This window comes from Erinaceus europaeus, chromosome 1 (genome assembly GCF_950295315.1).
Source record: "Erinaceus europaeus chromosome 1, mEriEur2.1, whole genome shotgun sequence".
Taxonomy (NCBI): domain Eukaryota; kingdom Metazoa; phylum Chordata; class Mammalia; order Eulipotyphla; family Erinaceidae; genus Erinaceus; species Erinaceus europaeus.
Window position 1 is genome coordinate 108,953,731 of NC_080162.1, and position 13,904 is coordinate 108,967,634.

Consider the following 13,904-nt stretch of genomic DNA (forward strand, 5'->3'; position numbering starts at 1 on the left):
GTCAACAGTAAATACAACAGTTTGCATATGCATAACATTTCTCAGTTTTCCACATAACAATACAACCCCCACTAGGTCATCTGCTATCCTGTTCCAGGACCTGTACTCTCACCCCACCCACCCGAGTCTTTTACTTTGGTGTAATACACCAATCTTTTCCTTCTTTTTTTTTTCTTTTCTTTTTGATATATATGGAGAGAGGGAGGGAGAGAGATAGAATATGAGAATATAATGGAGAGGAGAGACACCCAAAGAGAAGGGAAAAGGAAAGAACCAGAGAGGATTGTAGACTGACCTCTTACAGGACATGATCTACAAATTGCACTTCTTTCCTACTGACAGAATGTGCTGGATACCCAGACATCTTCTCTGCAGTTCTCTAGTGGAGACAATGTGTGGAATTTTCTTGGTTTTAGGTTCTAACAATGTAGGATGTTATAAGACAAGAGGGAGGGGCATTGACAAGAACTCAAAAGTTTTTAATATTAAGACTGAATTTTGTTTCTTTTCTAGACAAAGAAAAACTTTATCATGATACAAGATGCATTTAAACATGAAATTTGAACACATGAAAGGAAAATTAAGCCTTACCTTTGCATATTTTAACTTTTCTCTTACTTTGCCTCTTAATGTTTCTTTCAGATTATCTTCTTCTGTACCTACACCAAAGAAAGTCAATAAAAAAGTTATCAAAGAAAGTTCATGAGCTCTTATAACAGAATTAAAATACAAGAAACAAATTTATTATTAAAAAGCTAAATAAGATGTATTTTTAAGATCATGACAACTTTGAAGATTGGGTAGTTGGTCCATGACAGCTTAGAACCTACAACACTGAATATTGTCTTTCTTTCCTCTTGTTAAACCCCTCCATTCTCTTTCTTTCTTTCTTTCTTTCTTTCTTTCTTTTTTTTATCTCCAGGGTTATTACTGGTGCTCAGTACCAGCATTACGAATCCACTACAGTCAATTTTTTTTCCATTTTATTGGATAGGACAGAGAAATTGAGACAGGAAGGGGAGACAGAGAGAGGGAACAAGAAACGTAGACACCTGCAGACCTGCTTCACCACTTGTAAAGCGACTCTCTTGTATGTGGGGAGCCAGGGGCTCAAATCAGGATCCTTACTCTGGTCCTTGCACTTTATACTATGTGCACTTCACCCAGTGCACCCCTGCCCGAACAGCTCCTGGGTCCCTCCCCTTATCCTTTATCCTCAGATACTAATTTCTTTTTCTTTTTTTTTTTTGCCTCCAGGGTTATTGATGGGGCTTGGGTGCCTGCACTACGAATCCACTGCTCCTGGAGGCCATTAAAAATTTTTTTTATTGTTTATATTTTATTTATTTTCTCTATTGTTGCTCTTGTTTTATTGTTGTTGTAGTTATTGTTGTTGTTGATGTCGTTGTTGTTGGATAGGACAGAGAGAAATGGAAAGAGGAGGGGAAGGCAGAGGCGGGGAGAGAAAGACAGACACCTACAGACCTGCTTCACCACCTGTGAAGCGACTCCCCAGCAGGTGGGAAGCCAGAGCCTCGAATCCGCATCCTTACGCGGATCCTAGTGCTTCACGCTGTTCCTAGTGCTTCGAACCACATGCACTTAACCCAGTGCACTACCGCCCCGCCCGACTCGCTCCCCCTTTTTTTTTCAATTGGAGGACTTTTTTTTTTTTGATAGAACAGAGAGTAATTGAGAGGGGAGGGGAAGATAGAGAGGGAGAGAGACAGAGAGACACCTGCAGACCTGCTTCACTGCTTGTGAGGCAACCTCCATATAGGTTCTTTGCACAGGTCCTTGCACTTCGTGCTATGTGCACTTAACCTGGTGTGCTACCACCTAGCCCCCATCAGCTACTGTTTATAGGCATTTTAGACTGTAGTCAAGCAACTACAAGTTCTGATAATCAAATCTTTTATCTTTCCTTTCAGAAGTATACATGAGATTAATCATTTTTATATAGGTGGCTCCAAAGAACACACAAATATCAAAGAAAGGGGCTAGGCCGTGGCACACCTGTTTAAGTGCTCACATTACAATGCACAAGAACCCAGGTTCAAGGCCTTGGTCTCCACCTGCAGGGGAGAAAGCTTCACGAGTGGTGAACCAGGGCTGCAGGAGTCTCTCTGTTACTTTCCCTATCTTCCCTCCACCCTCGCCCCTTGATTTCTGGCTGTTCTATCCAACCAATAAAGATAATAAAACAATTTTTTAAAAAAACAAATATCAAAGAAAGAGTATTTAACTTGATTTAACTAGAGAAAAAGAAACCTGAAAGGAAGAGAGACAAACCACTTGGTACCCATTTTAACTATGTCAGTTATATAAAACCAATATATTTGTCAACCCTACTTCTGCCAATTCTTAGAGGAAATGAAACGGTTTTATATAGAGAAGACTCCAGTTGTTGTGTACACAAAATCCCATGTGCTATTCTATTCTCTGCTCATTAACCAGATGATACACCTTATGAATCAAGAAAGATAAGGATAGTGCAGCCCTAGGTACAGCAAAAAACAAGCCACCTAGTGCTCATTTTTTATCTCTCCTTTATTTATTTTTCTACTATCTTTCAATACTTAAAGGTTGCACAGAAGACAATGGAAATAAAGGGTAAGCAAGAAACTGAGTCACTATAGGTTAGGATGATCTTTGTTTTTTTAAAAGACAGAGAGAGAGAGAAGAGGAAGAAGAAGAAGAAGAAGAAGAAGAAGAAGAACTAGAAGAAGAAGAAGAACAAGAAGGAGGAGGAGGAGGAGAAAAGAGGAGAGAGAGAGAGAGAGAGAGAGAGAGAGAGAGAGAGACCATAGCATCTTCCCAGTATATGTGGTGTCAGGTATTGAACCAGGGCCTCACATATGGAAGTCCTGCACTCTGCTCCATGCACCACTTTCTCTGTTGTAAGAGTCTTTATTCTTGACTGTAGTTATCTTTGGGGCCATTTAAAAATCACTAGCTTGTTTCTACTCTATTTCCAGAACTTTAGAGTGGTAAGTGGCACATAATGGGTTCTCAATAAATATTCACTGGATGGGGCTGGGTGGTGGCATGTCTGGTAGAGCACACAATGTGCGAGGACCACGGTCCCAGTCCCTGGTCCCTACCTGCAGGATAGAAGCTTCACGAGCTGTGGAGCAGTACTGCCGGTGTTACTCTTTCTCCCTCTCAATTTCTGTCTCCATCCAAAATAAATAATATATATTAATTTTTATTTATAAAATGGAAATACTGACAAGACTAGGGTCCAACACTTATTTAAAAAAAATCACTGGATAAATGTACCAGGAATCAATCATTATTTGTGTCTATTTTTTTTTTCTGGAGACCTAAAGTTTCTTGAAGCAAATTTTATGTCTTTTTTTTTTTCATTTTTATTTGATAAGAGAAAGAGAGAGAGAGAGAGAGTGCTGCAGCACTGCTTTACCACTTGTGAAGCTTTCCCCCTGCAGGTGGGGAAAAGGGGATTGAACCTGGGTCCTTGTGCATGGTAATACATGCATCTTTATGATCTTAAGCACTAGCAGTTTTGTTAAGATTACAGAGAGAAAGAAAATAAAACTCAGTTTGAGTACACATTTTGACTCTACTATGTATTTCCTTCTTTAAAAATTACTTTATTTTTATTAAAAACAGAGAGAAATTGAGAAGGGAGAGGGGAAATAGAGAGGAAAATAGAGAGACACCTGCAGCCCTGCTTCACCACCTGTAAAGCTTCCCCACTGTAGGTGTGGACCAGGGTCTTGAACCTGGGTCCTTGTGTACTGTAACGTGTGCACCACCACCTGCTGCTACTATGTATTTCCTTTTTTTTTTAAGAGAAAATTATTTATTTATTTATTTATTTATTTATTTTGCCCCAGGGTTATTGATGAGACTTGGTGCTTGTTGTTGTTATTATTATTGTTGTTATTGCTGTCATTGTTATTGGATAGGACAGAGAGAAATCAAGAGAGGAGGGAAGACAGAGAAGGGGAGAGAAAGACAGACACCTGCAGACCTGCTTCACTGCCTGTGAAGCAACCCCCGTGAAGGTGGGGAGCTGGGGTTTCAAACCAGGATCCTTATGCCGGTCCTTGCACTTCATGCCATGTGCACTTAATCTGCTGCACTACCGCCCAGCCCCCTACTATGTATTTCCTTTTTTTTTGAAGGAAGAAAGGAGCTTTTTTACTTGTGAGGGCTGAGAGTTCAGACAGCTCCAAGAAACTCTGGCCATGAGCTGTCTAGTCTTGGTTTTTATACCTTTCTGGAAATGCAAAAGGTAGCAGGGTTACAGAAACTAATGTGGCCAGCAGTAATTTTAAACAAGCAGGCAAGAAATACTAAACAGCATATGACCTTTAACTATAGCCACAATTTGGCACATTCTACAAAACATTTCCTTGGCCTTCAGCTTTACTTATCTACTGTCCACTCAAGAAGTTCAGTCTGCCCTTCATTGTCTCAGTTTGGTTTTCACTTACTTACTCCATGAAGACCAGCCTGCCCTTCTATAGTAACAATCTGCACTATCTCAAACTTCAGGCATATTTGGGAGCTATTCTCTTCCCAGATACAGCTTTCCGGTCCTTTTTTCAGCCATAACATCATCTCTCCCGACAATAACTAGGATCTACCTGCATATCAGATTTCAGGATCGGGGGGAAAAAATTAGTATAGCCACAGGCCCTTTGGAATATAACTAAAATATGCCTACTAGCTATCTACAAAACGGAGACACCCCTCCCCCCTCCCCCCCCCCCCCGCCAAACTCTTCATCTGCACTATTCCAGCCTTTAGGTTCATGATTAGTCAACAACTTGTTTGGCTTTATATGTTAACTCTCTTTTCAGCCACCAGGTTCCAGATGCTAGCATGATGCCAACCAGACTTCCCTAGACAGACAACCCCACCAACATGTCCTGGAGCTCTGCTTCCCCAGAGTCCCACCCTACTAGGGAAAGAGAGAGGCTGGGAGTATGGACCAACCTGTCAACACCCATGTTCAGTGGGGAAGCAATTACAGAAGCCAGACCTTCCACCTTCTGCATCCCACAATGACCTTGGGTCCATACTCCCAGAGGGATAAAGAATAGGAAAGCTATCAGGGGAAGGATAGGATACAGAGTTCTGGTGGTGGGAATTGTGTGGAGTTGTACCCCTCTTGTCCTATGGTTTTGTCAGTGTTTTCTTTTTATTAAAAAAAAATATTGAATTCCCACTGGAAGGAGTAGAATGAAATTTAAAAAGCAGTAACTTGTTATGTAAATACTATTTTAAAAAAAGAATGTGTAGAAGAACCGAGTATGTATTTCCTTATGCCCACCTTCATTTATGAAGGAAGTTTAGTTTTTCTATGAATCCATCCCTTAAGAAACCTATGTTGCCAGCTGAAATCTTAGATTAGGATTAATCATTTCCATCTTTTAAAAACAAAACCAGCAGTGTCAAAATTATATAAATGTTGAGAACCTTTTTGAAGATGCCTGTCTATATTTTCTTCTACTGCAAAAATGTTATCTGACTCTTCTGATATCTGCAACAACAAAAAAAAAGAGGAAAGGGAGGTTACCTTGGATTTTTTTTTTTTTGCCAGTGTATCTCTTGGCTAATTGTACACAGTATTTCTTCTAAAGATTATCAAGAGGTGACAATATTGACAATAGGTCAATCAAGGGGGAAGAGCAAGAAAGAGAGGAAGAGAGAAAGAGAGAGAGGGAGAGAGAGAGAGAGAAAGAGAGAGAGAGAGCTGCAGTACTGCTGCACCACTTGCAAAGCTTTCTCCTTGCAGGTGGGAACTAGGGGCTTGAACCAGGGTCCTTGTGCACTGTAACATGTGCACTCAACTAGGTGCACTGCCACCCAGCCCCCTATTTTACCACTTTTAAGACATAATTCTTTAAAACTAAACCATATTAACAATATTAATTCCTTTTCTCCTCACTTTATTAGTAGATTGATGGTTTATAGTATTTTTTTTTGTCATACAGGTCCAACCTGTTTTTTCATGACAGGTGTTTGTAAAAAACTGTCTCCCCCAACCTAGGTCCTCTTCCATCATCTTGCCCCAGGAACCCAACACCCTTTTATCCCACCTCTGACCACCTGTCCCTAAATCCTCTTTAAGAATTAGTCAAGTCATGGGCCCCTTGGAATATACCTAAAATAGATTTCCTAGCTTCTTCCAACATGAAGACCCCAAATCTCATCTGCTCTATTCTTACCTTTAGGTTCCTGATTATTAAACAATTTGTTCTGCTTTATATCTTAATGCTTTTCAGCCACCAAGCTGCAGAGGCTACCATGATGCCAAACCAGACCTCCACCTTCTGCTCCCCATAAAGAATTTTGGTCCTTACTCTCAGAGGGATAAAGAATAGGAAAGCTTCCAATGGAAAGGATGGGATATGGAACTCTGGTTGTAGGAATTGTGCCCCTCTTATCCCACAATCTTGTCAATCATTATTAAATCAGTAATAATAAAAAAGAATGGCACAGATCATGAGATTTCTCTTTTCTATCTTTCTCTCTGTTTTGAAAAACCTTAGCTTTTGCTCCTGTATCTGCTGTATACACTTGTGCTTATTTGTAATCGATTTTGTGTAGGGAGTCTAATATAAAAAGATTCTTCTTTCTTTAACTATCTCTCCCTTCCCACAATCTCTTAATTTTATATTCAGTAGTGGATTTTTTGCACTTGTCTGTTCTTGCTCTCTATTTTTTTTCTGCTACTATTGCTGTTTTGTTTTTGCCATTGGTTTGCTCTATTTTTGGTGGGGGGAGTTTCTGTAGCTAACAGGCTTTGGTGAACTGCATCATTCATCACTTTTGTTATTGTTGTTGCATTTGCTGAGGTTGGTGACCTCAGTTGTAAGAGGCCCTTGGTTTACTTGGTCTTTTCCTCATTCAACATAACAACTGAGCATAAATAGCCAAGGTACAAAAATACAAACACACCAATAAAAAAATAGGGTCAAATTGAAAGCAACTAAATCAACTACAGCAATGAATCAGGACAGAAGCACAGAAAAAAAACCCCAAGTAAGCCACAAGCAACTATACATAAGGAAGAATTCCAAACAATAATTTAACTATTAATCACAGAAATGAGGACAACCATTGAGGAAAAGGCTATCAGAATTAGGGAAACAACAGATGAGACCCTCAAGAAAAATAATAACTACCTCAAGGTAATTAGAGAATCGAAAACTGAAATAGCTGAGCTAAAAGGACAACTAGCAGAACAAGCTAAAAAAAATATAGCTGAACTAGGGAGTCCAGTGGTAGCATAGTGGGTCAAGTGCACGGGAGTCCAGCGGTAGCGCAGTGGGTTAAGTGCACGCGGCACAAAGTGCAAAGACTGGCTTAAGGATCCAGGTTCAAGCCCCTCGCTCCCCACCTGCAGGGGAGTCGCTTCACAGGCGGTGAAGCAGGTCTGCAGCTGTCTATCTTTCTCTCCCCCTCTCTGTCTTCCCCTCCTCTCTCCATTTCTCTCTGTCCTATCCAACAATGACATAAATAACAACAACAACTACAACAAGAAAAAAAACAAGGGCAACAAAAGGGAATAAATAAAATAAATAAATAAAAAGAAAATAGCTGAACTGAAGAAGGAAGGTGAGGGAAGGGAAAGTAGATTAACAGAAGCAGATAAAAGAATTAGCCAAACAGAGGATGAGTTAGATAAAACTAAGGAGGATGTAAAAGATCTAAAAAAGAGATTGAAAGACACTGAAAACAACAACAGAGACATATGGGATGATCTCAAAAGAAGTAACATTCGCATGATTGGCCTACCAGAGGAAGAAAGAGAAGAAGGGGAAGAAAACATCTTAGAGGAAATAATAGAGGAAAACATCCCAGCCCTAAACAACAGAAAGGACATTAAGATTCAAGAGGCCCAGAGAGTCCCAAACAGAATCAATCCAAACCTGAAGACACATCATAGTTACAATGGAAAGAAGTAAGGAGTTAAAAAAGGATCCTAAAGGCTGCAAGAGAAAAACAAAAAGTCATATACAGGGGAAAACCATAAGACTATCAGCAAAGTTCTCCACTCAAAATCTAAAAGCCCAAGAGAATGGCAAGATACCTATCAAATTCTCAATGAAAAAAGGGTTTCAACCAAGGATAGTATATCCTGCTAGACTTTCATTCAGATGGAGGGATAAAAACCTTCTCAGACAAGCAACAGCTGAAGGAGGCAACTATCACAAAGCTTGCCCTGAAATAGGTTCTAAGAGTCATCCTGTAAATAATAACATTGCCAAAAATACTTGCCATATATCAAATCAAATAAAAATTAATGAACAATGGCACTGCAATACATTAAATCCATAATATCAATAAATGTCAGCGGCATAGATTAACCCATTAAAAGGCACAGAGTGGGAGGACGGATCAGAAAACACAACCCAATCATATGCTGCTTGCAAGAATCCCACCTGACCCAACAAGACAAACACAGACTTAAAGTAAAAGGATGTAAAACTATCATACAGGCTAATGGACCACAAAAAAAGGCAGGAATAGCCATTCTCATCTCTGGCACAATAGGCAAATAAAGTAATAAAAGATAGGCAAGGCCATTACATAATGATCAGAGGATCAATCAACCAAGAAGATTTAACAATTATTAACATTTATGCACCCAATGAGGGCCCATCTAAATACATCAAACACCTACTGAAAGAGATACTAAAATATATCAATAGTAATACAGTAATAATAGGAGACTTCAACACAACACTTAGATCAACAAAGCAGAGAATCAACAAAGAAACAAGAGAATTAATCGAAGAGATGGACATTTTCAGAGTTCTTCACCCCAAGAAACTGGAATACACATTCTTTTCAAATCACACAGCACATCCTTAAGAATAGACCACATGTTAGGCCACAAAGAAAGTATCAATAAATTCAAGAGCATTGAAATCATCTCAAGCATCTTCTCAGACCACAGTGGAGTAAAGCTAACACTCAACAACAAACAAAATTACTAAATGTCACAAAATTTGGAAACTCAACAACATACTGCTTAATAATCACTGGGTCAGAGAGAAACACAAGCAAGAAATTAAAATGATGCCAACCAGTCTTCCCAGGGTAGACGCTCCCACCAGTGTGTCCTGGAGCCCCACTTCCCCAGAGATCTGCCCTACTGTTTCCATTTTATAAATAAAAATTTTTAAAAATGAAAAAATAAAAAGTAAAGCAGAAAAAAGTACAACCTTAAATGATGTAATGTTAATATGGAAAGGTCAAGCTAACACACAACAGTTCATCACAGTAAAAACATAGATTCCTGTCAAAAGCCAAAGCAAGGTATTACATGATTAAAATAAAGATACTATCACAGGAAGAGGTTAGTCTACAGGCATTCTGAAACAATTTCAAACTGCACCAGTAACTCCTAAAATACACTCAACAATTACTGGAAAAGGTCAGGATGAACTGATGTGTGTTCTTTTTAAACCTTTCGGTATCTTCCTCAAGATAATGGTAAATACCTAATTTTGCTTTTGATCAAGATACAATGTATGATGTAATGCCTGCCTTGGCAAATGATTGAGAGAGGTCTCCTATTAATTCCCAATTGTCTCCCTCAGCATTCCCAAGACATGATAAAATATGAAATTTAATTGGAACTACTGTAAGAAAAGTGTAAGGTATCACTTCTCTCATTGACTAACAATAACAAAAACAATTTCCCCAGAAAAACGGAGACTGGGTTGTCAGAAAAATGAGAGGGGGGAGCTCTGGTGGTGGGAATTGCACCCCTTTAACCCTATGGTCTTGTCAGTGTTTCCATTTTATAAATAAATAAATTTAAAATAAAATAAAGAGGGGGAAAAGTTAAGTAATAGAGTAAGTAAATAATAAGAGGGGGAAAAGTTAAGTAATAGAGTAAGTAAATAAGTATACATTTTAAGTCACTGACCTCTGGTGCTCTTTATTACATAACTGATAGACCAAACAAGTCAACAGTTCATGCCTAAGTTCTCATTTAATTTAATATATGATGAGGGTATGGTTTGTATATGAAACTAAGTACATCATATTTTCCAGATTCATGCTACACCTAAGTTGCATTATCCTAGATTTATATCTTAAATTTACCGTAGTAGAACCCACATATCTGTATGTACATATATCTGCATCTATCACTTTTTTTTTTTACCAGTGCACCTCTCAGTTCTGCTTTAAGGTGCTGCTGGGATTGAACTTGAGATCTTGGAGCCTCAGGCATGAAAGTTGTTTCTATAACCACTACACTCTCTCTTCAACCCAGTAAAAACCTTATAAACTCCATTAATGTCTTACCTTTTTTCTAATGTCTTCTCTTCTCTTTGAGATCTTTTTCATGATGGTTCTTTCAGTTGCACCTGCTAGAAAAATAAGAAACTGTCTTTAAAGTGCTATATCATATTACTGAAGAAAACTACTGTAATTATTTTTTAACTTCAGTATATATTTTTTCACCAGAGAACTGTTCAGCTCTGGCTTATGGTGGTGCAGAGGATAGAACTTGAGACTTTGGAGCCTCAGGCATGAGAGTCTCTTTGCATAATCATTATGCTATCTACTCCCACCCCTACTGTAATTCTTGAGGCAAAAGAATATTATTCAGATTTTAAAACTTAACCAAAAACTAAACAAGGAGATATGCTATCACTTTTAGTATCTAGTAGTTGATCATCTTTAATATTTAATAGAAACTTTGACTAATAAGATATGTAAAAGAAATAAGTATAATTACTGAAAAGAGAAATACAAAATTATCATTGGTGATAAAGAATAGTTTTTCATACATACAAGATCCAAGCAATTAAAGAATTCAGACATAATTATAAAGTTAAGTATTTGGGGAAGCAATTACAGAAGCCAGACCTCCCACCTTCTGCAACCCACAACCACCCTGGGTCCATGCTCCCAGAGGGATAAAGAATGGGAAAGCTATTGGGGAGGGGATGGGATATGGAGATTGAGTGGCGGGAATTGTGTGGAGTTGTAACCCCCCATCCTATGATTTTGTTAATGTCTCCTTTCTTAAATAAATTAATTAAAAAAAAGAAAAAATAAAAAACAAAGAAAGTTAAGTATTATAATACAAGAAAATGTATGTCGAAGTTACTAGCTTTTCTATATGCTAATATGACTAGAAGATCATTTTCACAATAGCAGGAGAAAGCAATTCAAACTACCTAGCAAGATACCTAGTTTTTATTTTAACTGGCTTCAGTTAAAATAGAAAGCCACAAGTAAGTAGTGTTTTATATACACAAATACTACATAGCTATTTAAAATGGTGAATTCACCTCATCTTGGATGGAGCTTGAAGGAATCATGTGAAATGAGATACGCCAGAAAGAAAAGGATGAAAATGGGATGACCCCACTCATAGAAGTTGAAAAATAAAAAAAAGAAGGGAAAACACAAAGCAGAACTTAGGCTGGGTTTGTTTTATTGCATCAAAGTAAAGGACTCTGGGGTGGGGGTGAGGTTCAGATCCTGGAACATGATGGCAGAGAAGGACCTGGGTGGGGGGGCTTAAAGTGCTATGTGGAAAACTGAGAAATGTTACACATGTACCAACTATTGTATTTTACTGTCAACTGTAAAACATTAATTCCTCCCAGTGAAGGAAAACAATATGTGGGGGGAAAAAAAACAATAAAATAAAATAGTCACTCCAAACTATAAAACTTTGCAATGACAGGAAAAAAAAAAAACCTGACAGGGGCTGGGCGGTAGCACACTGGATTAAACACATAATGCGAAGCAGTTAGGATAGGCTTAAGGATACCGGTTTGAGCCCCCGGCTCCCCACCTGCAGGGGATTCACTTCACAGGTAGTGAAGCAGATCGTCTTTCTCTCGACCTCTCTGTCTTCCCCTCCTCTCTCAATTTCTCTCTGTCCTATCCAATAAAGTGGGGGGAGGGGGGATGGCCGCCAATAGCAGTGGATTCCTAGTGCTGGCACCGAGCCCCAGGGATAACCCTGGAAGGAAAAAAAAATTGACAAAGAATAGAGACATTCCCCAGAGACAGAGAGATTAAGAGGTAATTGTAACAGTCCTCATGAGAGATGCTGGAGATCTGAATTAAAAAAGAGAGACAGAAAGACTGGTGTATTGCACCAAAGTAAAAGACTCCGGAGTGGGGAGGAGGGTTCATATCATGAAGACCGAGGAGGACCTAGTAGGGTTTCAGTTGTTATGTGGAAAACTGAGAAATGTCACACATGTCCACACTAATGTATTTTATTTTACTGTTGACTGTAAGTCATTAATTCTCCAATAAAGACATTTTAAAAATAAGTACAGAGAGAGAGAGAGAGAGGAAATGGGGGTCAGAGATTCATTTAAGGGAGAAAATTCAGAGTTTCCGATGAACAATTAGATGTGCAGGACAAAGTGGGAGGACTCCGGAACCTCTGGGTTTGGAAATTAGCATCTTTTAGAGAACTGTGAAACTCTGAAATTAAAAACTGGGCATACCCAAACAAAAGATCTTTTAATCTGTGAATTTATATGTCTTTAAAAGACCACACAACTAAACCAGCCACTGTTCTCAGGATCAAGCTCCATTGTTTGATTTTTGCAACTTCCCCTGTCCTATAACATTTCAGGTTTTGAGAGTTGGGCGGTAGCGCAGCGGGAAGCGCACGTGGTGCGAAGCGCAAGAACTGGCACAAGGATCACGGTTCGAGCCCCCGGCTCCCCACCTGTAAGGAGTTAATTCACTGACAGTGAAGCATGTCTGCAGGTCTATCTCAGTCTTCCCCTCCTCTCTTCATTTCTCTCTGTCCTATCTAACAATGACAACATCAGTAACAACAACAATAAAAAACAAGGGCAACAAAAGGGAAAATAAATAAATATAAAAAAAACTGAAAAAAAATTCCAGGTTTCAAATTCGGATTCAAACCTCGCATCTTCCAGAAAGTTAATTTTTTTTTTTTCTGAACTCAGCCCTTGTGTCACCTCCAATACAGCACACATATAATTTATAAGTTTTGTTCATTATATTCCACCTTGCAAGTCTATTTACCTGCTTCACCTTAAGTGCAGACCAAGGCTGGGGCATAAATTCGTGTCCCACCCCCATCCTCTCACTACCCAATTGGAGCAAGGTGTTCAGCACCCAACAGCTATTCAGTAAAGACTATGGACCTGCCGTTGGGTGCAAATCAAGCGTTGCTCGAATGCTGTGCAGCGGAGTGGCTCTCGACCCTGCTAACCCTCTCGGTCAGATTCAGGAGACTCTTGCAGGACTCTGGTCCAGGTGACCAACACCTGCTGGTTCCACCCTCACAAAAGGGGCCTCCCCGGGCAGCTGGATGCTGGGATGAGGTGGGGGTGGAGGGGTGAGGCTCTAAGGTATACTAACATTCACCAGGACAGGCAGTGCGCTTTTGCCAGGTCTGGACTTCACAGGTAGAACGAAGCATTTACATCGGAGGTGCAGAAATCACCAACCGTCCAGGCCCGCTCGCAACCTGCACCCTGCAGGCCCGTAGCCCTCTGGGAGCTCTAGGGCCAACTCCAGGCGCCCAATGAGCATGCGCGTCGGGGAGGCCTGCGGGCCGACAGGAGCAAGAGCAGCTTGCAGCCCTGCGCCTTGCGCCTCGGGGCTGCTTCCTTGCGCCCCTTCTGTTTCCCGCCTATCTGGGTCCAAGGTTGCAATCCGGGTTCTAGTGTCTGCTTTGAGAGTGGTTACCGTTCAGGGAGAAGCCGGACAGAGAGAGGGGTTGATTGGGTTGTGAGAGAATGAGGTTTCCAGTGGGTGAGTATGAGCCGAGGGGGTGACCAGAGGTGTGCGCGCCCCTAGAGGAGGATGCGGGGTCCCCCCCCACCCCCGCGCTGTGATGCTGCATCTGACGGCCTGGGGGGGGGGCGTGCGCGGAAGACTGGGGCGCTTTC

General features: G+C 40.2%; 1 protein-coding gene across 1 annotated transcript in view; it reads right to left on the reverse strand.

Annotated features, from left to right (window-relative positions):
- CC2D2B (coiled-coil and C2 domain containing 2B) overlaps positions 1–13,545 on the reverse strand; it is a 155,096-nt gene extending 141,551 nt beyond the window's left edge. Inside the window, exons 1-4 of the mRNA XM_060201996.1 lie at positions 13,461–13,545; positions 10,303–10,364; positions 5,452–5,521; positions 592–659 (exon numbers count right to left, since the gene is read on the reverse strand). Of these exons, the coding sequence (XP_060057979.1) occupies positions 592–659; positions 5,452–5,521; positions 10,303–10,364; positions 13,461–13,545 (285 nt within the window). The remainder of the gene's footprint in view (positions 1–591; positions 660–5,451; positions 5,522–10,302; positions 10,365–13,460) is intronic.
- Between the last annotated feature and the right edge of the window lie 359 nt (positions 13,546–13,904).